Source organism: Tasmannia lanceolata, unplaced genomic scaffold (assembly GCF_043159265.1).
Source record: "Tasmannia lanceolata isolate RefF3 unplaced genomic scaffold, GAP_Taslan_0.1 ptg000008l, whole genome shotgun sequence".
Lineage (NCBI taxonomy): Eukaryota > Viridiplantae > Streptophyta > Magnoliopsida > Canellales > Winteraceae > Tasmannia > Tasmannia lanceolata.
Genome location: NW_027518685.1, coordinates 28,537,089 through 28,564,110, shown reverse-complemented (window position 1 = coordinate 28,564,110; position 27,022 = coordinate 28,537,089). Strand labels below are relative to the sequence as shown.

At 38.5% G+C, this 27,022-nt stretch overlaps 1 protein-coding gene across 2 annotated transcripts in view; it reads right to left on the bottom strand.

Annotated features, from left to right (window-relative positions):
* The window catches only part of LOC143885072 (ARM repeat superfamily protein), a 45,012-nt gene that overhangs the window by 1,602 nt on the left and 16,388 nt on the right, over nucleotides 1-27,022 (bottom strand). For both annotated transcript variants that reach the window (XM_077389037.1, XM_077389038.1), the window contains exons 6-7: nucleotides 15,036-15,187; nucleotides 4,812-4,947 (exon numbers count right to left, since the gene is read on the bottom strand). In XM_077389037.1, the coding sequence (XP_077245152.1) occupies nucleotides 4,812-4,947; nucleotides 15,036-15,187 (288 nt within the window). The remainder of the gene's footprint in view (nucleotides 1-4,811; nucleotides 4,948-15,035; nucleotides 15,188-27,022) is intronic.

The window sequence follows — 27,022 nt, the reverse complement described above, 5'->3', positions numbered from 1 at the left end:
AAGGATTTTGCACACTCAAAACAAACATTTCTAGTAAGAACTTTTTCAAAGGTTTCCCAGTATATAAACAATGCATTTAACAATGAAAATTATCGAGATTAGAATGTGTTTTTAGTTGGTTATTTTATAATTAATTGATTATTTTTATGGGTTATGATGTGAGCTATGACAGTGCCCATCATCACGAATGACATTACCTTAATTTCTGCATTTCAACTCCCTCATATATAATTGGATTTCATGGGGTAAGTCAACCGAACCATACATCTTTCTTTATTCTTTCTTCTTTCATTCTCTTCTCTTACCTGTAATCCATATCAAGGTCTTCACCAAAACTCCTTTCTATTAGTTAACATGGTATCAAAGAAAGATCCACAGTACCATGGTTGGATTTCCTTGATTGCTTCTTGAAAACCCTGGATTCATCTTTCTCGCTTTTCTTTCTTTAAATGTCTTGTGATAACCAAACCTTGGGATTTTTTTTTAATTTTTCCTTTTTTGTAAAGAGAAAACCCATGGGGTTCTCCGTGTTTCTGTGCCCCCTAGTGTGCATCATTGAAGTGAAGACATTCCTCTTTCGGTGATAAATAAAGGAGGATGTTCTGCAACAAGGATTCAAATTTTATACATGAAGGATTATGCCGATTCTGCCGCAATCTGCACCTAATCCATTTTCATGTGGATTGGGCTATTGTGTTTCCTCGTGCGGACTGGGTTGATGATTCACGTGGGTTGTCCTGAACTCCTGTGAAAAACTCTTGTGGACTATGGTAGTTTCTTGTTATATAGTTGTTTCGTGCAGACTATTATGGTAGTTTCTTGCCGCATAGTTACTTTGTTTGGACTGTTGTGCAGTCAGTGGACTACCACTTTGAATTGTTGCTTCTTCAGAACTGCTACTTTATGTGAGAGGTCTTGAACTGTGGTGAAGTCTTCGTATGGATACAGTAGTTTTTCTATAGACTGCTGCCTTAAGTTAACAGAAACATTCTGTTGTAAGATGCCCACTTCAAGCCAAGTGTTCTTTGGAATGACTGGGCACGAAGGGCGCGCAGGTGACGAACTGGGTAACTTCTGCTCTGTGTCAACTGCTCCTACGATTGGTCTATCTTGAACTCTGGCGAAGCCTTCTTGTGGACTGTTGTGCTACCTTAATATAAACTGCTGGACAGGCTCGTGTGTACTGAGGTGTTTAGTTCATGTGGTTTACATTGCAGTGTTGCCATGTTTTTGTAGAAGTGCTTGAAGTTGGTTAGCTCACTTCCTGTTCTTTTTATTTCCATAATGAATGAAATTAAACCTGGTTGTTCAAATATTTTGAAGATGCAAGGGATGAAAATCTGAAACTAATATTTGTTAAGTTGAATGAGCAAAACTCTTGGTGTGAAGGGAAAATTGAAAATTCAGTCTGGAAATGGACCCAATGAGTCTGATAGTAAGTATTAATAGTGACTCCAATAAAACTATCAGATTATGAGTTGGTTGCAGTCTGGAAATGGACCCAATGAGTCTGATAGTAAGTATTAATAGTGACTCCAATAAAACTATCAGATTATGAGTTGGTTGTGGAACAATGCGGAACCAACATTTGCAATGAATATATATATATATATATATATATATATATATATATAGAGAGAGAGAGAGAGAGAGAGAGAGAGAGAGAGAGAGAGAGAGAGAGAGGCGTTCCTGCGCTTGAGCGCAGGGAGGCTATCTGCGCTTGAGCCATAAAGAGGTTTCTCATTCGCTGTTGTATGTGGGTCCCCATATATAACTTTAACAAAAAACACAGTCGAGTCCTCGATTTTTATACAAATAAAAAAAATGACAACCGAGTCCCCTCTCTATCGTAAATTGTAAAATCTCCCTCACGACCAGAGCAGAGAAGTAAAAGGGGTAAAAACTAGGATTTCTGCAAACCCTCTTCTACTGCAAACCAACAGAGCAAATTTCTATGGTTTCGATACCAGAGAAAGGAAGAAACCTAGGAAGCACATCGATACCTCCTATTCTCGGTGAGACCTTCTCCTCTTCGTCAAAGATCTGGCGAGGATGGAGATAGTTGGAATCAGAGCAGCGATAGTTCGAATCTGAGGTTGGACGGAGAAGAGCTTCAATGGAATCAGAGATTGAAAGTTGGAATCAGAGCTTCAATGGCTATTCAATGGAGCTTCAAAATCAGAGCTTCTCGGGGAGAGCTTCGATTTTGTGGATGGAGTTTGCAGCGACGAGGGTGCGATTTCGTGGATGGAGAGAGCAGCGAGAGGGTTGCGATAGAGAACAGTAGAAAACCCTAGCTTTCTCCTGACTTTGAAATGCGATGTATTTTTTAAGTCGACTTTTCTTAATGCAAGGGCCCTACTAAACTAGAGTGGGAGTTGTTTTAAAAATTCAGACGCAGATAGCCTCCCTGCGCTCAAGCGCAAGAACACTTCTCTCATATATATATATATATATATATATATATATATATATATATATATAATGGAAAAGGGAACCTGAGAATTTGCATAGGGAGCTTACCAATGCAATTTCCCGGAAAACTGCTTACCGCAGGTGACTGGAAATGTTTTCGGGCAAGTGGCTGGTATCTTTTTATTCCTCTCCGACCAAGAAATCACCCCCTAAAGTTTCAAGTCGATCTGACAGCCGGAGAGGAGAAAGAAGCTTTCAAAGTTGAGTGGCAGTTTCTGTAAATTTACCGGGTTAAAAAAATTTACAGATACTGCCACTCAACATTGAAAGCTCCATCTTTCCTCTCTGGCCATCGGATCGACTTGAAATTTTAGGGGGAGACTCGTCGGTCGGAGAGGAACAAAACTGTACCACCCACTCTCCGGTAATCTTTTCCGGTCACAGGCGGTAAGGAGTTTGTGTAAGCTCCCAATGCAAACTCTTAGGTTCCCTTTTTCCGTATATATATATATATATATATATATATATATATATATATATATATATATATATATATATATATATATGAAAACGGTTTCTACACACATGTGTAGACAAGTTATCTATACACTAGCTTAAAATGCAGTGGAGGGCATATTGTTTGGGTGATCCAAACCATTCATTTGATTGGCCCTCACAAAGATAGGGTGTCCATAAAAAATCAGCTCCATAAGATCATCCCAACCCTACGATTTGTGGAGGTAAAATGGACGTGTATAAACCTTCACAAATTTGTCCATTTTTTGCCTCCACGGTTCGAAGGGTTAGGATGATCCTATAGAGCTGATTTTTTGTGGACACCCTATCTATGTGAGGGCCAATCAAATGAATGGTTTGGATCACCCAAACAATGTGGGCCTCCACTGTATTTTAAGCTAGTGTGTAGATAACTTATCTACACGTGTGTAGAAACCGTTTTCTCATATATATATATATATATATATATATGAGTTTTTGGAAAATGCATTCTCGTTTCAACATGGAATCAAGAGTTTGGGTATAGAGCATGGTTTAAAATTTCGACTGAAATCCGAAATTTCGGTGGGGACCGAAACCGGTTTTTGTCGAAATTAAGTATTTCGCCATTTACCAAATTTCGGTAATTTCGGTCCGAAATTTCGAGAAAATGCATTTTTTATTTAAAAAAAAAAAACGTTACAAAATTTCAGTCCGGAATTTTGAATGAGAGTACCAAATTTCGACCGAAATTTCGGAATTTCAGTAGAAATTTCGGTTTTCCAGGAGTCCGAAACGGTTACCGAAACCGAAATTTTAAACCATGGTATAGAGTATAATCCACAGTATGTGGGAAGATCTGAATGTTCATCACTCCTTCACAACTGACTTGAAGCTATTGAAAAGACAATGAGAATAATTTTAAGTTTGGTAAGCTTTTTTTTGGGTCAGGACCCAAAATAACATCAAGTTTGTATGATAGTCTTTGGCTAGAAAAGAGCTTCCCTTTTTAATAGCCTCTATTTGCAAACTCAACACATTGGTTACGTGAAAGGGAACTGTCAACCCCGCGACTCCATTCAATGTTCTAATTTTCTGTTGGCTTCAATTCGTCCTGGAGTGTTTGTTTATGTCTGGTTTGTTCATTCTATGAATTCTTGCATTAATAAGATCCTAGTTTTGTTAAATGTGTTTTTCTTTTTGTTTTATTTTTACCGCACTCGGAAAAGGTATTTTTGATATAATCCTTCGAAGAAAAAGTTTGTTTGTACAGATGTTACCTTTCTTCAAAATTATTCATATTTTTCAAATTCAGATAATGACAGCATACCAGAATTCTGTCATATTCAATGCAGCAGAGGAACTCCATAGGAGGTGGTGTCCACTTCTACTCTTCCACCTCGTGTGCTTCAGCTTGAGGTGAGTATTAAGACAATAAAGTGCTTTTAGTGGTTTCATTTATGTTTTAGTGATTAGTTTTATGGGTTATGGTATGGGTTACAATAAGGCCTAATTTCATTAATGGCTTTCTACGTTTTGAACCCTTTTATATGAATAAAGGTAGGAATTTCATGGGGAGAGAGTCAAAACCAAACACTAATGATTTCTTTCATCTCTCTTTCCCCTTCTCTTCTTTCACCTCTTTTTCCACCTCTTCTTCACTATTTCCTTTTGACTTGTGACACATTATTTATTAATGAAGCCTTGATGTAATTTCATAAAAAAATCTGGATTTGTAAAGCATCTCATGGTAGTCATCAATCTCATGTCAAGAATTATCTTCAAATATCTCTTACCCTGCTCATAACACAAAAAATTAAAACAGGCTTGATTCACAAAAAAATGATAAAGAGAATTTAATAAACATCTTTAGACTGATGAAGTTTCTAGCATCATGATACCTCAACTTTATCTGGAAGCCTGACAACACCATAGACTAGTCGAAAAAGTTCTCTATTTGAGGATACCACTTTTGAATAATTGTCGACAATAGAAAGTGCTTCAATTACACAAAGAATCGAATCAAGAACAGAATACCTGCAATAGAATAGATATAAACCATAAAAAAATTGAAGGTTTGCATGCCAATTAGCCATGTCACTTCTTCTATTACAAGCATTCTGTGGTGCTATACAATTGATTATTCAGATTATGCTTTCCTCTACAAATCGGACAAAACTAAAAGGTAAATCCTTTCGAAAAGATCTTAACAAACACAATATAGAGATACAAATAAAATGAAACACATTTACTTCCAAATTTAATCTAGCTGAGTATATTGACTCGTTACTTCAAATTATTGGCCATTGATTAGTGTAAAATGAAATGAAATGCACGCAAAATGGATCGATGTTACTGTAAGACTATTTGTGGCATGGAACGCCAATGAAATCGTTAGTTGTTTTGTTGGGGTCTATATGATTTGGCTTTTCTTCAGTTATACGGTTTTAAAAGATTTAGTTTTGATAAGATAAACAATGTTTGGGGTCAAAAGATCTAGGTTCCTTACACATAGAATTACTGGAGTTTATTAGACCTAGTTGGGGTATATCTGAGAAATTGGGTGAAGTTGTTTGTGTGGGATTAGTTGTAGGGAGAAGAGTGGAATAATGATGAGACGATGGAGAGGAAACAAGTACCTCTAGAAGCATTTCAAGATTGAAACCCTAACATTTGCAATATTTCAGTTGTGTACTAAATGTACATGGAAATTACGAAAGTATCACTGACTACAAATAGTAAGCAAATAACACAATGAGGATGAATACAAACAATAAGCAGACAATAAACAAATAAATTACCACTTAACAATTTTAGCCCTTGTATATATGGATGATACACTGGAACAGTTATTTATTTGATATCAAGGGTCTCAAAAATCATAAGCATTTTCCAGCGAAAATTGTTGTGTGTTGGAGTAAGTATGCCTTCCACATGATTGACCAGACCGAGATGTGAAGTAAAAGTTGTAATTTCATGTAAATAACTTGGCATCATTTACCAAACTACCATGTTATATGCTCGCCAGCTTCTACGGAGTTGCAGAAGAAAGTGACTTTACTTTCTTGGATATGGTTAGATCTATATGAACATTGCGACACTTCCTAGGAGCTGGGGACAACACTTTTGACTGCTATATATGTTTTGAATAGTTTCATGCAAATACATAATAAGGGCTAACTAGGAGCAAAGCCATGGGAAAAAACCTTATTAAGGAATATTGGCTTGCAATATAAGTTAGGTAGCCCACGATCTCTCAAATCCAGATTTCAGATCTCAATGTAGATTAATTGATATCATCATGTTAGAATGAAGGGTGATCATTGATGAGGACATTCGGTCAGGTTTCGATTATACTAATGTAGACAGAGGCCCCATCAGCCAGCCATTTCCTCCATTTGGTTCAGTGACGGATTTCCTAGCTTTCATAAAAATGGATCCCAACTCCAGAGCACAGACAATTAACAGTTTGAGAGATCGTTAGATTATTAGTTATTTTGTACTATGCTACAAGTAGGGAACCGTGACGTGCAACATTATTTTTGTCGTTTTATATGTTGTAAATATTTAATATTGTATCGAAACACTTACGGGGTGCCATGTGCCAGTCTTTTAAAGAGACAACCCCAAGTAGTTATGTCCTACCAAAACCACCGATTGCCATGTGTCATTCCCTCTTTTAAAGAGAGTCCTAACTAGGTACCCAATAGTTATGTCCTACCATAACCACCCATTATCATGTGTCAGGATTTTTTAATATGTTTATTCCTAATTATGTGCATTTAGGATGGGCCCCATCATCAATAATGGCAAGCTTGTCATATTTTAACTCAAATTAGCATAATGAGGGTATTTTGATCCTAATAAAAGTTTGGTCTACTTTTCAACCTTTTGGAGCTAGCAGGCTATACAATTTTGAAAGAGGTTTAAATTAACCAAGTTACCCATGATTCTTGAAAATCTGGTCAACACATGCTAAAGGTCCCATTAGAAAGACCGCTTCCTCCTGATTTCTACATGCAAAGACTCTTTTAACATAGGGTCCACAGCTACAAGGGGTGTTGGGTGTTGGCTACATCAATTTATGTGCACTTGCAAAGCCAATGTCATGACATTATATCCCCAACGTCCAAAGAAACTTTCTTTTCATAAAAAGCAAAGAAATAGATACTACTAATGGACAAATATGATATTTAAGTCATAAAAAATGTGAAAGGTAAAATATACCATTCAAAAAAAATGCGAAAGGTAAAATATGATTGAATAAAATAATATTGACAAAAATTAAATGACAGGGAGCAAAGATGAAAATGAATCTCATTATCAGAAAGAAAGCAAATAATCATAATATTTAATCATTGTTAGATTGCTAAGATGCGCATATATATATATATATATATATATATATATATATATATATATATATATAATATATTTTTTTGGTGCGCTTAAGTGGTTATAACGCCTCCCATTCGTTTAAATGTTTGGGTCCCGCTTAAGCGAACCAATGGGAGGCATTATAACCACTTAAGCGCACAAAAAAAATGGTGCGCTTAAGCTCCCCAATCACATGGGTCCCACAGCTCCATAGGTGATCCAAACCATTCATTTGCAAGGCCTAATCATAGATAGGGTGTGTACCAAAAATCAGCTCCATAGGATCATCCTAACCCCTCCATTTGTGGAGGACAAAAATGGGCAGATTTGTGGACAAACACTGTCTGTCCATTTTGTCCTCCACAAATGGAGTGGTTAGGATGATCCTATGGAGCTGATTTTTGGCCTTTCAAATGAATGCTTTGGATCATCCTAACAAAGTGGGCCCCCATGTGATTGGGCGCTTAAGCGCACCATAACTTTGGTGAGCTTAAGCGCACCAACAGTTTCCTCTCTCTCTCTCTCTCTCTCTCTCTCTCTCTATATATATATATATATATATATATATATACGTGCGTGCGTGTAGGGATTTTCTAGCGTCCATCGCAAAGGGCATTTCAAGGATGGTCTGTTGCATGTAACAGCAGCCACCTCGTGAATGAAGACAAAATGCACTAAAAAGTGAGCCTGTGTGGCTGCTGTCACATGCAACAAAGAAATGCCTTCTGCGTTGGACGCTAGAAAATCCTATGTTTGGGTGATCCAAACCATTCATTTGAAAGGCCCTCACATAGATAGGGTGTCCACAAAAAATCAGATCCATAGGATCATCCCAAACCTATGATTTGTGGAGGTAAAATGGACGTCTATAAACCTTCACAAATTAGTCCATTTTTTGCCTCTATAGTTCGAATGGTTAGGATGATTCTATGGATCTGATTTTTTGTGGACACCCTATCTATGTGAGGGCCTTTAAAATGAATGGTTTGGATCACCCAAATAATGTGGGCCCCCACTGTATTTTAAGCTAGTGTGTAGATAATATATATATATATATATATATATAGAGAGAGAGAGAGAGAGAGAGAGAGAGAAAAGAGTGTGCGCTCAACCGTTTCTCTCAAACGTGCGGTCGAAGAGAGAGGTATGCTCTGATTGGCTAAGAAAGTGAGCCTAGGCGGGGAAGAAAAAGACGATTGTAAGTCTTCTTTTTGTACCCGTACGAAACCAAAACCCAAAAAAAAATCGATTTTGGATCTTCTTCTTTTCGTAACCGTACGAAACCAAAACCCAAAAAAAAATCGATTTGGATTTTCTTCTTCTCGTAACCGTACGAAACCAAAAAACAAAACCCTTATCTCCTTCCTCTCTTCTCTCGCTGAAAGAAAGGTTTAAACCCACGACGCTCGGTTGTCGGAAAATCCTCGCTCGCCGTCGCCCTCGTCTCAGCATCCGACCCTCTGCAAAACCCTTCTCTGGCCGCCCCCTAAGGTTAGTTTCTTATAACTTTTCTCTTCTCTTTTTTCTGCTGAAAATGAGAAGCAAATCATGTATGGAGAGGGTTTCCCCTATTTTTCCCTCATTGTAAGAGGGTTTCATCTGGTTTTTAGTAGGGTTCTGTGTGCATTTTTTGTTCTCTGTTGAAGAGGCTTTTGAGGAGGGTTTCATTCCTCTGAAAAAAAAAAAAAAAAACAGAGAAGATGGCCTCCATTTTCTTGTCATAATCTTAAATGAACAGGTAAATGAGAAAAAAAACCTGGAACCAACCCACCTTGTTGTTCTCTTTATGAGGAGGGTTTCATCTGAAATTATTTTTTCCCAGTTGAAGAGGGTTTCATGTCCTCTATATTCTTGGAAATTTTCATGATTTTAGGAAAACGAGCTTTCACCGTATTGTCTGAGGGCACTCTTGGAAATAACACCCAAAAAATGAAAATGAGCTTTCACTATATTCTTGGAAATTTTCATGATTTTGAGGAGGATCAACCTATTTATACATGTTTGATCTATTTTGACGAGGGCACTCCTCACTTTATTGAAAGTACGGTAAGGCCCGCACCATAGAATGATCCAAACCGTCCATTAGATGGGCCACAGCCTAAATAGGCCGTGCCCAAAAAATCATTTCCATAGCTTGATCCTAACCCTCCGATCTGATTGTTAGAGTGTTGATCTAACACTATAGATCGGAGGGTTAGGATTAACCTATGGAAATAATTTTTGGGGCACGACCTATTTAGGTTGTGGCCCATCTAATGGACGGTTTGGATCATCTTATGGTGCCGGCCATACCGTACTTCAATAAAGTAGGAGTGCCTTCATCAAAATACAGTAGTGCTGATAATATTTCCCAATATTTAATAGCTAAAAGGTGCTTCACATTTATAATGTTTCAAATGACTCTGAGAGCCGCCCAAGTTTAAAATAGAATTTGTTGGGCAATTCGGCTGAATGCCATTACGTGGCCCACTTTTGCATAATAGTACAGGCGTACATGCTCAATTTTTAGCAATTTTTTGTCCTATTCATTTCATGAATGGTTGTTTGTTTTGCATGTAAGAAAAACCTAAGAAATGGCATCATCTAGTAACTACAGCAGTACCTCACATAGTGTGTGGCCAACCGCCGAGTTTTGTCAGTGTTCTGAGCCAGCAGTTAGGAAAATCACCCGCAGTAACAAGAATGGTAACCAAGGACGCCTTTACTACACTTGCGCTCAGAAGAATGTGAGTAATATTCATTATTGCAGTCCTCTTTTTCTATCTTCTCCAAATTGTAACGTTTAAACATTATGCAGGGCAAGAAGTGCGAGCATTTCTATTGGGCTGACGATGACTTAGACAGGAACGAGCTAGGCAGTGAGGCAAGGTCGTACAATGGGCGTGAAGTTGGTGGCGGACGTGAAGTCTTTAGCGAATATAGGATGTTGGACGAGCGCATGAGAGCAGTGGAGATTGATAATGCCATGCTTAAAGTTTTAGTTCTTATAGTGATTTTGCTTCTTATTTTAGCATACATCAGTAATTTTGCAAGCAGATGAGTCCATCAGCGTATTTAATGGTAGATGATGAACTATTTATGTAATGATAACTCTTAGCTAGAGAGGGACTTGATATGGCTCTTTTACTCTTTCTACAATTGGCAATTAGTCCTTTCCCTGTATTTGTAATTGATGATTTTGTTCTTTTGCATTTGTGTTTTTTTGCTTTTGTTGCTTTTTTTTATGGGTATGATCAGGTATTTCACATCAGCTGAGAGAGGGGACCAGGAATAAACTGAGTCCAATAATCTGTTTTGGACTCAGTTCGGTTCTCAAAATCCAAAAGTTATGCCCCATTCATGTTAGATTATCCAGGGATTGTTATCCCCAAGGAGAGTTAACTCCAGTTGATAAAATTACTCCAGGGATTGATATCCTTGAGGTGAACAATTACAAAATAATTCAAGATAACCTTATCTAGGCAGGATCAATTATCCCAGGAATAGCTTATCAAGAGATTTCTTTCCCCATGAAGAACAGCCCAAGAGATTCCTTTTTGTCTTTCAACGAAGTGTGTTTTAGGACTTATATCTATATTAAAACAACAAGTCCTGTATTTGGGATGAAATACATGCGTTCCATATAACAATCACTAGGAACCTGTTTGGAAACCATGAAAAATTATTTCATGGAATATTCATGGGTCCATCTGTAAAAGAGGAGCTGAGGAGGGAGGCAGGGACTCAAAGGGCAAGGGTAGAGAACATTGGGAGAGCAAGAGAAATCCCTAAAAACAGTGAAAACAAATACTCTTTCAGGGATTTTCGTGCTCCCTTCTCTCCCACTCGCAAGTATCGCTGGCAAACGGGCAGGCCGGGCCAGTTTTGACCAGGCCCGTACGGGTCTGGGTCAAACGGGCTGGGTCAAAATGAGCCGAAAAATTTTAAGGGTCACTATGTATGGACCCGGACCCGGACCCGGAACGTACGGGCCGGGCCAACCCGCGGGCAGCTCGGATTTCTGAAATATTATTTTTAAGATTTTTTTTTAATAGGGATTCGCTAGCCACCTTCTCCGAGTCTACTTTTCGGCTTGTCCACATCCTTTGCTGCAAAATCCGACAAAAGTACGAGTTGCGCAAAGGTGGCCACGAACAAAACCGATGCCTGGTATGTGGAAACACTTTTCTAATTGCATTTCGCATAGCCCCGTCCATATCAGTTATTATAGCACCTGGAGCTTTACCAAACATACACGTGAGCCATTGCTCAAATAACTAGGTGAAAGTCTCCTCTGTCTCGTCGGCAAGAAGTGCACATCCAAATAAAGTCGACTGCCTGTGATGCTTAACTCCAGTTAACGGTGCAAACGGCATTTTAAACCTGTTCGTTTTATAAGTCACGTCAAATATGATCACATCACTAAACGTAAGGTATGCTTCTCTCGCCCTGGAATCAGCCCAGAATATCGAACGCAAAGTCCCATTCGCGTCTAACTCCAACTCAAAATAGAAGTTCGGGTCTTCAGACTTTCTCTTTTGGAAATGATTCGCCACTGTCACCGCTTCTTTACCCATATTGTTCTCCCTAAGTGCCCTCAAATGGGCAATAACTTGATTTGTTGAGACGATGGGAGCATTGGAAGTAGAGTTAATGGCATTCTTTATCTGACCAGGCTTGAAATTGCTTCCATTGAGCTGTTCAATCAAATTCTTACAGCTTTTGTTTTTACGGAACTGACTATGTGAACGAAGCATTTGCCTTTTAAGTGGGGAAGTAAGCTCATGAGAATGGTTGTCGTCAAAAGTTGTAACTTTCCACTGTTTATCTCTCAACTTGATGATCATCCTCGCTTTACAATTCATCTTGGCAAGGTGACGCTCCCTCAACTCATTAACATCATCTTTCTTCTCCTTAGCTTTTTTCTCCCCCTCTTTGTTACATACAAACGTTCTAGATATCACCGTCTTTGTTAAATTTGAGATGGTAGTACTAGATTTTCGTAGTCCAAAACCAGTGCCATACGCATAAGCATTGTAGAACTCATATGCAGCTTCCCAAGTTTGAAAAACCTGATCCTCAAACGGCTTATTCACAGTACTATCCTCACTGACAACCTCGTTGGGAGTAGTAACTGTATGACTACAACCCTCATCTCCTTCTTTCCCATCAGTAGCCTCCCATACTAGATCATCATCATTGAGATTAAACCCATCCCATACTAAATTATCATCGTTGAGATTACACCCATCGTCCTCAATTAAACCATTTACATGTACTTCGTCAATAGATGGATCCATTTGTTATACCTAAAAATACAACATACACATGGCCCATCAGCATAATAAGAAATTGTAATATAAGAAGAAGAACAATCTTGAGAATTCTAAGAGAAAGCGAGTGAAGTACAAGTTTTCTTGTGTGAGGGTGAGAAGTAAGAAATTTGTATGCAATGCCCATGAAATTTGATCTTATATAGTGTCTCCTCTCTTCAATTTTTATGAAATGGCTCAACTAACCTTGTTTTATTTTGCAGACACCATATAGATGGTTCAGAATAAAAAATTCAGGAAAACAGCCCAATAAACCCAATATAGATGCCTAAAAATAAACCCTAAAAAGAAGATGAAACCATAAAAATAAACCCTAAAAATAAACCCTAAAAAGAAGAGATTTGGAGTGAAAAAAGAGAATACACTTGGGCCCTATTCCTTTTGGATTTGAGAATAGATTGTATGTCCAAATCCTATTATCGGACTCAAAAGCGGATCCTTTGGCCTTGTCGGGGTCCACTGACAGAACCAGATGGGATGTGGAACTCTTTGAAACTGTGAATATCAATCCCCTTTTCTACCTGGGACAGCCCCAACTATATCATTTTCCTTTATTATTATATGACGACTCTTTTACACTAGAAGGGGCTGTCTCAAGTAAAATAATGGGGTGAATATATCATTTGCCCTGCAATTTAACAGCATGACGGAAAAAAGAACAGGAGAAAAAGACCAGGAACAAAATATATAAATTAAATTAGCCGCCATTACTCCCATCTACCAACAGAACTACCAGATTACAGGCTAGCAAAAAAATACAGTGTATAGATGAAACTAATGGAATAATAAACTAGAAGAGGAGAATCAAAACAGAGAAATGAAGTTCATTTTCATTGAAGAAAAGGACAAGCACCTTGAAACTTTAACTGGGTTTATGGTAATTGGGTATTTGGCAGAAAATCATGAAAATTTCCAATTAAGATAGGGAAGAAAAGACAATACAGTGAAAGCTCGTTTTCTTTTTGGGCAGAAAATCATGAAAATTTCCAACAATATAGAGGACATGAAACCCTCCTCAAAACCCTCTTCAACTGGGAAAAAATAATTTCAGATGAAACCCTCCTAATAAAGAGAACAACAAGGTGGGTTGGTTCCAGATTTTTTTTCTCATTTACCTGTTCATTTAAGATTATGACAAGAAAATGGAGGCCATCTTCTCTTTCTTTTTTTTCAGACGAATGAAACCCTCCTCAAAAGCCTCTTCAACAGAGAACAAAAAATGCACACAGAACCCTACTAAAAACCAGATGAAACCCTCTTACAATGAGGAAAAAATAGGGGAAACCCTCTCCATACATGATTTGCTTCTCATTTTCAGTAGAAAAAAGAGAAAAAAAGAGAAAAGTTTTAAGAAACTAACCTTAGGGGGCGGCCAGAGAAGGGTTTTGCAGAGGGTCGGATGCTGAGACGAGGATTTTCCGACAACCGCGTCGTGGGTTTAAACCTTTCTTTCAGCGAGAGAAGAGAGGAAGGAGATAAGGGTTTTGGTTTTTGGTTTCGTACGGTTACGAAAAGAAGAAAATCCAAGTCGATTTTTTTTTTTGGTTTTGGTTTCGGACGGTTACGAAAAGAAGAAGATCCAAAATCGATTTTTTTTTGGGTTTTGGTTTCGTACGGGTATGAAAAGAAGACTTACAATCGTCTTTTTCTTCCCCGCCTGGGCCCACTTTCTCAACCAATCAGAGCATACCTCTCTCTTCGACCGCACGTTTGGGAGAAACGGTTGAGCGCACACTCTTCTCTCTCTCTCTCTCTCTCTATATATATATATATATATATATATATATATATGGGAAAGGTGAGCGTACTCGGTTGGGTTAAAAATAGTGGGGGCCCACATTTTTGGGGTGATCCAAACCATTCATTTGAAAGGCCCTTACCTAGATAGGGTGTCCACGAAAAATCAGCCCCATAGGATCATCCTAACCCATCCAACAGTGGAGGGAAAAATGGGGATCCAAACCATAAGCTTATCTGCGCTGATTGGCTTATATATGAGAAAAGGGTTTCTGCGCTCAAGCACAGATAAGCTTATCTGCGCTGGGGGGGGTGCATTGCGGTGGTGATCCAAACCATTCATTTGGAAGGCCCTATCATGGATGGGGGGCCTACCAAAAATCAGCTCCATTGGATCACCATAGGGTGTCCATTTGTGGGGCCAAATATGGACATGTACTGTTTGTCGACAAATCTGTCCATTCTTTGCCCCACAAATGGACACCCTAAGGTGATCCAATGGAGCTGATTTTTGGTGGACACCCTATCCATGAAAGGGCCCATCAAATGAATGCTTTGGATCCCATAAAAAATGTGGCCCCACCCTTGTTTCTATGCTCGAGCGCAGAAACCATTTCCTCTCTCTCTCTCTGTATATATATATATGGACATGCATGGCAATCCTTATAAGAAGTAAGAAGGACAAAGAATTCATAGTACCTTTCAAGTCCTCTGCCATCAGTTAGTTTATTCATCTCACATGCCAATAAATTAACCAAAAGATTCGGCAAACCCAACTTCATAAAGGGTGGAAGAAGAATTGGAACTACTTCTTTCTGACCATCTACGATGGCCAAGAATAATTCATTGCACTACAAAAAAATAACAGCCACACATCAGAGAAACACAAATAAGCGCTAGCTTGTATAAGATTCCCACATAGAAGGAAATCTCACAAAGCTACATGATAAAGGGGACTACGTTGCATTAAAGTTACAAGGAAATACAAGAAATGCATCATAATTCATATACAAGGTAGAACACAAGTGAAGGTTTGCTAATAAAATTGAAAAGAACTTCAAAGAAATATATACCAAGTGACATGAATCTATAGAAAGATAACTACCATACATCATGTTGGACCTGCTTTATCAAAGTCCCAAAGGAAAACAGAATACGACATTTTGACTAGTTAGTAGTACATTGTGCTTAATTTAATTGTTCGTCTTTGTTTATACATAGGCCGTACTTTTGGGGTTCTAAAATGAATCAGTTATGAGTGGCATATTCTGTAATTTTGTAGAATGTCTCATTGGTTTAATAAAATAGTGGAGTGAGGGTGTGTGAACAAAACACTCTTCTCCCCACTTTTCTGTCCTGTGAAATTACTCTCTTCTCTCCTTCCCTCTCCTCAAGTAATATGGTACTAGAGCTAAAATGTAGGGTTTTCCTTCCTGTGAAATCTCTCTCTCTCTCTCTCTCTCTCTCTCTCTCTCTCTCCTTTCTTTTCCCTATATAATATGGTACTAGAGCTAAAATCTATGGTTTTCCTTCTTGATGCTTGCCATTGATTCTTCTCATCCTATCCCTAGGGCATCCAAGAAGGGTACATTTGTGCACAACTCTATTCTTTTAAATTTCCTAAGTTGCAAAAGCCTCAATGAGTTACTCGGATCTTGCGTATGCAAATGAAGAGAGAATGAAAAGATACGAAAGCAAAATACTGGGAAGAGAACTCCTCCATCACACACCTCACTAAACAAAGGGTGATATACTTAATATCTCTTTTTTTTGTTGCTCAATTAAAAAAGGAATATCAATACATTACAACCCTCAATGTATTGCATCTTTTGAACTTTTTCCTATCTTGGGATTGCTCCCTTTATATAGGCATGGATCTTTTTTTCTTTTCTTTTTTCTTGAATGATCGCCAATTTTATTGAAAAAAGACCGAGATGGTAAAGTACAAAAAGTGAAGAAAGCAATGAAAAAACAAGGTAAAATGAAACTAGAGAGAAGTCACGGAGGAAGAGAGTCAAATAAAGCCAAGGATTCTTTCAACACCCCTAATCTGGCCAAGCTATCAGCGACCTCATTAGCTGAACAATGCACATGCTTGAAAACTAATGACGGAACTCTCTTACAATCGCCGATCTCGTCAAAGAATCTGCCGAACCTCCAAGGGGCCTTTTCGACCCCTTTAAGCCATTCGATGACATTTAAGGAATCCCCTTCAACCACCACATTCTCCACACTATTTGATGCCAAAAGATTAATGCCCTGGTGAACTACATGAACCTCGGCCTCCGTTGCATCCGCAAAAGCCCAAATTATTTCCTCTAGATCATCTTAGCACCCGCCCCCCCCCCCCCCCGATTCCGTCCGGGCCCGGATTACCCAAACTTGATCCATCAAAATTTAGCTTTAGAAAGCAGGTATGCCGGGGGTTCCAATTTTGTACTGCTATTTGCTTCTTTTCCTCACTGTTACATACTTCTTGACAACCTTCCCAAAGGTCATAAGCAGATACGAATCTAAAAGATGGAAGTGACTTTACCCATGAGAAAATAAGGGCTATCACCTTAATGAATAGAAATGAAGGGCCCCTCGAATGCCCTTTGAAAAGTCTTGCATTTCTTTCCTTCCACAGTACCCATATTGTAGCTAAAAGGGAGACATTCCACAACATTTTTCCTTTTTCTTCCAAGGAGCCATTGACCACCCTTGAAGGAGCTCGATGAGAGTTTCAAGAAAATCCCAGTGGATTCCAAAACGGTCAAGCAATTTGCCCCAAACCACCTTGGCCACTTTGCAGTGCAATAGAAGAAGGCTAGTTGATTCTCCTGCCTCGATACATAATGCACAATGGTTTATAATCATCATTTTCGTTTTTCTCAGAAGTCCATCATCTGAATCCTTTCAAGACAAGCCACCCAACCAAATACTCCAACTCCAGGAGGAGCTTGGATTGTTCACAGTTTGACGATTTTTTCAGACACAGGGCATACCACTAGTTGATGGTAAAATGACTACTGTGAAGTCTCTGGAAGAATTCCAGATCCAAACCCTTTTATCCATTCCATCTTGCTTTATAAATCCTTCTTTGAGTACTTCTAAAAGCCTGGCAATGGATTCGGTCTCCCAATCAAACAGGATCCTTCTAAAAAGCGGATTCCAAACCACCTTCCCTTCACCTTTTCCATTAAGTCCTTTACAACCCCATCCTTATTTATTGCCATAACGTACAGCTCTGGAAACATGTCTTTAAGAGACTGATTGGAACACCAATTGTCCAACCAAAAACGGACCTTGTTACCTTCATACACTATGAATCTATTGCCATCCTCAAACAATTGCCAGAAGCTAAGGATGTCCTTCCAAAACGTTTTGCTCCAGCAATCGACCCCTTCCTCTGACACCCAATGACCCGGGGAAGCGCCGTATTTACCTTAAATAACTTTCACCCGTAGATGATTTCCTTCTTTACCAAACCTCCAAAGACATTTGCCAAGAAGGGATATGTTCATTTCCTTGATTCTCTTGACACCCATGGATCTTCTTGAATGATATCATGACAATGGTTTTAAATTTCCCCGAAATTTCCCATGTAACGACCGAAATGTTTCCATTTCCATCCCCACCGAAACAAAATATACATGATTTCCTTTCACATCATTATTTCACCGAAATTTTGACAGAAATTCTTCAAGTTTGACCAAAATTCCTGAAATTCAACGAAATTCTTGAAATTCAACCGAAATAGTCGAAATGACAAAAATTGGAAAACTGTTATTATTTGGATTTCATTTCATTTCATTAATGTAGAGAATGAAATTCAGTAGGTAACATCATTGAAATGCACAGCAAAGTAACCGCATCTTATGCATGGGATGTCAAATCGGCATGGGATCAATAATACCTCGTAATTCTATGTGATATTGACAGCTCGGGTTGGGTTGAGGCCAACCTGAACCCGACCCGACGAACCATTTACTCAACCCTAACCTGACCCGAGTTCCAACCCGATGAGTTTCAACCCAACCCAACCCGACCCGAAGAACCCTTTTTTCCAACCCAAACCCGACTCGACCCGAGTTCAACCCGACTTTTTAATCTTACAAAAAATAAAAAATGACAAAAAATGTCGGGTTTCGCTCAAGTGGCCCAAGCCCTCAACCCAAACCCGACCTGAATTCAACCCAGGCTGGGAACTCAACCCTGTTAAAGTATAAAAGATACATAACGCCTTTCTCCAACAGCTTAAGCTTTTGGAGAAGTTGGTTAGTTAACATGGTATCAGAGCCAATGGTCTCGAGTTCAAACCTCCCAGATAGCAAAAATCCACATGCGATGGTCGGCCCGAAGTGGGACCACATGTGCCACGTGTTTGCCAAGTGGCCACACGTGCTGGGGAGTGTTAAAGTATAAAAGATACATAACGCCTTTCTCCAACAGCTTAAGCTTTTGGAGAAGTTGGTTAGTTAACAAACCCGAACCCAACCCTACCCGAACTCAACCCTGCCCAACTTTTTTCGGGTTGAACCCGACCTGAGTTGCACCCGTAATAACATAGAGTTGGGGTCCTCATAGGGGATACTGATTATTGTACTTTCTTATACATCAGTACATTGCACTTCTTCATTGACTTACTTTTCTAGACATGCCCGCCAACCAATGATCGGATGCATAGGGCACAGTGATCCACAATACACATTTCGATTATGCAGATGATCCACTGTCTGGATCTTATCAAGGAAAGCCGTCCATGCAAATGCACTTACTCGGGGAGAAGTAGGAATGTCCCACACCTTGGCTAAGGGCGCGCGGCTATAGAAGAGGAGACAAATTGTCGATAGAATGATTTGACGCAGAACACCCCATATATATTCCAGATCCAAACCCTTTTATCTACCTTTAACATTCTAATATATTGAGCACCTAGTGTCTGAATGAGGCTCGCTACTCGGTCCAATTTCAGTAAAAAAAAAAAGTTCTTTCTACAATTGACCTTCCAGGCAACTTCGTTATCTCTCCACTCAAAGCACTCCTGCACCCAAACGTCCTTATTAGCCACCACTGCAAATAGATCGAGGAACAATCCATCAATGGTACATTGCCACATCACTTATCATGCCAAAACAGGATTCTTCCCGTGAATACAGTCTGAATCTAATTCCTTCATTAAATTTTACTTGTTTAAAAATCTCTCTAAATACTATTAGTTTTCCGTGTCTTAACTGGTCATCAAGTGAACAGTGACCAGGGAGAGCCCCATATTTTCCTTTGATAGCCTGTGCCCACAAGTGGTGCTCCTCTTCTCCAAATCTCCAAAGCCATTTTCCAAGGAGCGCACTATTCACCGCTTTTAACTTTATAATACCAAGCCCTCCAGCTTTCATAGGTTTGCAAACCTCCTTCCAACCGATTAAGTGCAGCTTTCGCTTCTCATCTGATCCCCCCCCCCTCGGCTGTAGGAATCTCTTCTGAATTTGTTCAATGCGACTGATAACACTCACAGGACATCTGAACAACGATAAGAAGTAAACTAGAATATTCGCCAATACTGCTTTTATGAGTGTTATACATCCTCCTAATGACACCAAATTCCATTTCCATGTTGCTAGTCTCCTTTCCACCCTGTATACTATCGGATCCCACTCCCTTTTCTTGGGCATACCAACTCCCAAAGGCAAGCCCAGATAAGAAGATGGGAATCTATTCACATTGCACCCAAGCAATCCAGCTTGGCCCTTCAACTCCTCTAACTCCACATGGATATAACATATTCTTGACTCACTTAAGTTAGATCTCTAACCCGTGACTACCTCATAGCACCTTAGGATGGCCTACATGTTTAGAACTTTGTCTACCTTTGAGGAGCTAAAGACCAAAGTATCGTCTGCAACTGGTAAATGGGAGATCTCAAGATTGGAAGCTCCTACTTTGAAGCCCTCTATCAGCCCATGTTCTTCACCTTTATCCAGCAATCTACTACGAATTTCTGCTACCATGACAAATAGGAAAGGGGATAGGGGATAGCCCTGCCGAAGTCCCCTGGATGATTTGAAGAATCCTTTTGGAGATCCATTGACAAGGACAAAACCAAGCTGAGGCAATAAATCTTTTTATCCACATTCTCCATCGGTTTTTGAAGCCCATTCTTCCTTGCACATAATCAAGGCACTCCCATTCTACATGATCGTAGGCTTTTTCCATGTCCAATTTACAAAGAATGCCTCTGTGTCCATTTTTTGGCTGCAAAATCTACCACTTCATTAGCAACCAGGGGGCAATCTAGGATTTGTCTCTCATGGATAACAGCTGACTGATTCGTCGAGATAAGGTATGAAATAACCCTTTTGAGTCTTTCTGCCAATACTCTAGCAAGCACCTTATACAAACCACTTCTCGAATGCTGCAAGAGAGCTACATTTCACCTCTTCTGGTATAGGACACACCACTCCATCTGAGGAGTATAAGCCTTTGTAGAAATCCAATACCACCTTAATGGAATCCTTGCCCACCTTAATCACTTTCCCCACCTTGAGAGCACAGATATGGTTTCCCCTTCTCCTCGTGCGTGCTATTCCATGAAAGTAAGCCGTGTTTATATTGCCTTAATCCACTTTAACTCTGGGATTTTTTTCTCCAAGTTATTTCTTCTTGGAGAATTATGTGGTTAAACTCCTCTTTCAACCGCCCTCTCTCCTCTACAAGGGCAGGCTCTCTTGACCCTCCGCCACTTTGTTAGACATTTGTTGGATCTTTCTAGCTAGCCATTCTATTCTTTCAGAAACTTCTTCCGGCTTCTGGATTCCACTTCTTCAGCTTCTTTTTAACATAACGGAGCTTTTTTACCGATGACTACATCTGATGGTCCTTCAAATATAAAGCCAAAAGCCAACTAGCCCGTCAAAATGGTTCTAGGGAAAGTCATTCAGACCAGAAGATTACGTTTTTGGAATCACCTTCGACAATTAGGCTGCCAGTTAGGTCTTCCTTGAACATGCGAAGAACCACGAGCAGTGCCCATAGTTCTGCTTCATTTGCATCTTTCCTTGCCGACGGACTGGAAAAATGCTTGATAATTACCCCTCTAAGTACTTAAACATCCCACCTAGATCAGTGGGACCCGAGTTTCTTCTCAAGCTTCCAACGAAGTTCAGCTTCAAAATGATGCGTGGGGTGGGTGGGTGTGTGGTGCGGAGGGGTTGGGGTGGGGGGCAGATTCCATCTAGGAATTTGTAACGACCCAGATTTGGGGCAAATTTTTCAGACATAATTTTTTTTTCAAAATCCCAAAATTCGAATCGCTACCCCAAAAAAGGAAACAACAAAAAAAAAATTCTATACCATTAACAGAATGTCTATTACATGATTTATCTCAACCGCAAAAAAAATCCTATGAGTGCTCTCTCCCATCTTAAGTGCGATCTAAACCTGTAAATCGGCAAAGGCTCCTGAATTTTCTCACCTACAAAGTCTGGAACATAATCTAAGTCAAACAGCAAGGTCATGTGACTGGCTTGGATAATAAAAGTTACAAGAATGAAAATCTGCATTATAAAGATGTTTCTCATGGCATTCACATGTGATAAGGTAAAGCAATAAGAATTATAAGATTTATTGCTAAGGATAAATAATATTAATTTGCATGTGAGAATATCAAGGGAATATACTAAAGATGGCAAATCATGGAATCATATAAGAGTGTCAATCATACAGAGTACATATGGAAATAGGTAGACTACGAGAAGTATCGTGTCATCTCGACGAGGTATATGGGTCATATCTATCTCCTCATAAGTATATACACGATGGAAGTCATCACAAACCCGTCGGTAAGTGGCTACACGTAGTTCTATGACCTTCTCGCACTTTTGATACGAGGCGTAATATTAATAATAAACAAAAACACCGTGTATATAGATTATGGCCTATAAATAAAAAGTTCTACCACAGGAACTTTTACGGTAATAACCAGTTAATTCAATGATATATGTAACAACTGGAAATTTGGGTTTTTATTTAAGATAATTTCACGCTAAAAAGTTAAGATTCAGAGTGTATTAACCTAATTAATATGTGTCATAAAAAGGGGTTTCAAGGGATATTAATGGAGGCCTTTAATTTTCAATTTTTGGTGGGGCCCTATAATTTAACGTGAAAACCATAACCTTTCTAAACCACCCTCCTATTATGTATTGTAAAACAAAAAAATTGATATTTCCACTCCTAGTTTTAATTAAAGTGGGTGTGACAAGTTTGCCCCAAGCAAGATTATCACACTAGACCTTTGTATGAGGGGCATTTTTGGCATGCAATTTTGGGACGCGTTCCCATGTAGCAAGAAATCAAAAATATTTTCAGCATAGGTATCCTTCCCAAAAAATTTCTAACGTTATTTCCTTGTGGGTGAAAATTTCATTTAATACTCCCCTAGTTGGGGCGCCACTTTTGGGCCTTGTTTTTATGCATATGGTATATGTACATAACCATGCATCACAAATGAATGATTGCCTTCTTTCTCTTTTGAAAAGCAACTGTACGTTTCTCCCTAGAAGGAAAAACGCACAGTGCTATCAAAATGAGAAGGCATCTTGCTTTAAAAAATGGGATTTTGGAATCTTGCTATAAATTTAGCATTTAAAGAGGGAAAGAAGTGATACGTGTGTGCTATGCCTTCCATACTCCCTTATGGTGGGCCACCTTCAATCTTGCAATTAAGGATCCTTCTTTTGGTAACCTTTTAATGCTCTTGGTAGATAAATTGGAAAGATGATTCATAAAAATAGAAAACTTTGTAAAAAGGGGTTTCTTGGGGAGAAATCAAATTTATAAATTAAGGCCTTCCTCTCTTTCTCTCCCTCTTATGAACGTATATTTCATTTTTCTATTCCCATCAAAGCTTAGAGAGAGAGAGGGAGAGGTATTCGACCATTTAAAGGAAAAGGAGAAGGGAGGCTCATTTTGATTCTTTGGCTTCAAGTAAGTGCTCATAAAATTAATTATTTCCTTGCTTTATAAAAGTATTAATATCACACGTATTAAATGGTATAAACAAATGATTTTAACTAGAAGGTTAGTAAGAATTTGAGAATCTAGTTAAATTGACATCAGTTGTTATTGTTGGCAAAGTTGCAAGGGTACGTTTCAATTAATAGGGTTCAAATTTCATGATACCATCGGATCAAGTGAATGTTTGGTTAAGTGAAATCAACTAGTCCAGCGAGTAAAATATATTAGTGTGCTGTCATTTTATGAATATAATATCCAACTGTTTTACCTGCATATTGCAAGCTTAAGTAACCTGCAATTAGTAATCAAGGATCAAACAAAGGCTGTCATCAGAACATTTCAAAGTGTTTGGGTGACATGATACCTTTTATACTCGTCACATACAATCGTAGAAACAGATGGGCAACATATGCAATAACAATATATCAAACAAAGAAGTTAATAATAAGTTTCTAGACATTCGGCATTAAGAAAAAGGAGGTTAAAGTAATAGATGCACATGAAAAATGTAAAACGAATGACCTCTTGAGTTTCCTTCTTCATTCCACATAGTTGTGTCAGGAAATGATGGAGCAAAAGAAGTTGGCAATCGTTCACATAAATTTTTGTAAGCTCTGTATTTCCCTAACTGATGCAATTATTTTACCTTCAAAGCAAGCTGCTATATCCAAAATATAAACCTAATTCCATTATATATTTTAGCAGGACTCTCTATCATAAGAATATAAAGATCAATTGACGGTCTAGTGATATTATTTTATCCGTTTTGTCATCAATATATATAATTCGTAAGGGGCTGGAAATCAATGTTAATAATCACTTATTCAAATAAATCGAGAATGTTGGAATAAAGAGAATTAGGTGCCTGACTTAGGTTGAGATTTAGCAGTTTAATGAAAAACTTGGTTGTGTGTGTGTGCGGTTTCATGATCTCAGGATTGTGCTTCTCTGATTCTGTTAGAAGCGGCTTCGAATTTCCCAAGTTCTGACATCAAGGCAAGTTCTGGTTACTCGCTTTATAATGTTTTTAATGTTGATATGGTTTCATTATTCTACTTTCCATAATAATGAAATGGATAATTTAGCATGTGTAATAAGAGTGGACTGTTCTGCATGTTATTCCGATTTCAATTAATTAAATGCTTGAGATTGGATAATGATTGGAAAATTGAGATATGGATTGTAATAGAAAGATTTTATTAGAAAATATTTGTACTCATATTTTAGGATTGGGAATAATGGGAGGGAGGACTAAGGAGAACCCTTAGATCCAACCTTAGGCAGAAAGCCAAAAGCCAACCAGTTCGAGAGCGTACAACAGCTGGTGGGCAATGCATTGGGAGGAACCCTTGTGGTGAACCGATCGAAATCCTAAAGTGGATCACGTTCCATTAGGGAACGGAGGGTCCTTGATGGTCAATGATCACCGGTCAGGCTAGAAAGCCACCGCAGTACATGAGGAGAAAATCAATGGGAACTGCCGCATGATCATTGGGAAAAAAAGGAGAGTTCATTTAAGGTTTCACACATGCATTGCATTTTACAATTATTTATTATAAGTTGATAATAAGACTGCTGTAGTTCATGTTTTATTTTGTTCCATTGTTGTAGAAAATATTATAGTGAAATGCATGTCGCTTAATTTCATTATTCTGAGAGTTTCCTTTGCTTGCTTCTAACCCTCATATCCTACAGGAATGATAGGTGAAGAGGAGGGGGCTTTTGCTAACGAGGACATTTGATGAGACCAATGCGGGCTTTTGGGGTGTTAGAGTCATAAAGTGCGGATTGACATCATGGTCACTTCCGTGGTTTTAGTTTATTTAGATTTAAGAGTTATTATTTTAGTTATTCCAATTTTGGGTTTGATTATGTTAATGGGTCTCGAATTTGGAGACATTTTTCTTCTTATTTTAAATTGTTCACGAGAATAATAATGTTGAGAAGGTTTGAATTTATTTAGTTTTAAATTAATTGCTTCCGCTATTTGTTATCTGTTTCAAAAAAAAAAAAAAAAAATTTATACAAAATAAAAGTTTTCAGCGGTTTTGGGTAGCGACTTAAGGCAATGGAAGCCAGGTCGTTACAATATAGCTGCAAAAAGAATGCGAATAAGCATAGGAAACAAAAATATAATCACAGAAATCATAATTGTAACTAATATTATAAAAGTCAGTCATCACTTGCCTTGATATTGAAGTCTAGGTGATCGCACGGAGTCCTGACACACTGATCTGAAGATGAGGATCCTGAGGTCCAAAAACTCAAAATTGCAGATCTAGCCGTTAATCTTTGATCAAAGATCTACGGTCTAGATTTAATTAGGATTTGAATCTTTATAGGCCCTTGTTGGGAGTGGGTCATTACAGAATTGCCGAGTCTTGGCACTTTATCGAATACTTTTTCTTTCCATTTCCTTTAGATATTTTTTATTTGATGCACCCAAAAATGGTTAGTTGGAGTTAGCCGACCAAAGTAAAAAGATTTTAGTACCTGCAATGATTCTTGCAATCAATTTCTTCGTCTTCGAAAATCCTGTCATATCTTTCCTCCCAAATATGCCAAGTAACAGCATATGGTGCCATCTTCCAATGGAGAACCTCTTTGGGGACAAAAGTTTTGAGTTTCCAAATTTTCATTGTTTTACTAAGCAAGATTGGAAGCCCCAAGAAACTCCAAAGCATGAAAGGATCCCACCCCGCACTCTTACTGAAGAATGGATGAAAAGATGATACAGGGATTCCTCTTCTTTGTGACTGAGAGCAATTAGTAAGGAGAAAGCTATCTTTTTAGCATAATATTGTTAGCCTTCTCTGCAGTAATCATCTAAAAATGCCTCTAATAGGGTAGGAACCGGTGCCGCCCAAACACAAGATAATGGAGACGTCAGTTCCCACATATTCAGTAAGTGCCTAAAAATGACATAATAAAAAATAGGGATTCTCTCTCTCTCAACCCTAGATAGCCTTCATTAATGATCAACTCTTCATGGATAACTAGACGGCATAGGCTCAAATGTATGGGAAGGACTTGACTCTGACACCCAAAGATTTTCCCAAAATCTTATCCCATCACTCCAACTCTAACCAAAATCTAATCAAAGGGTTGAATGACTTCAGAGTTGAATGGATAGACCCCAATACTTCTGAGCCTTCTCTACTCGTCTGCCCACTCCACCCCTTCCCCATATTTGTAACAAAAGGAACTTCACAGAGTTAAATGCCAAGGAAGGCCATCAATTAAGATTCTCAGTTTTATGATTATTATTAGAATTGTGGATCACATTTGAAGCAAGTTCATAACATAATCAGGTTATTAAACATTCCATGCTAGAACAAAAAAGAAAGTCCTACAATGTGCTAACAGATTTAGCTAGATCTAAAGAGACAAATATACAAATATTGCATTAGTACCTAGAAAATGCACATATACAAATATTGAAATAACACCAGAAATAACTTATAGATTTAAAAAGCAACAAAACCTCGATTTTAGGCAAAGAATGAAAAAGTGTAAACTAGTGAAATACAAAATAAAAGGTGAGGATGTAGCCAGTAGTGAAGAGAGTGAATGTTGACCCGTAGGAAGCAAGAGGTTTAGTTTCATTTCCTTTTGATAACAGTGAGATGCATTTTGCGAACCATAATTTGCTTTCTGAATATTCAGCATACCAAAAATTCCTTGTACAA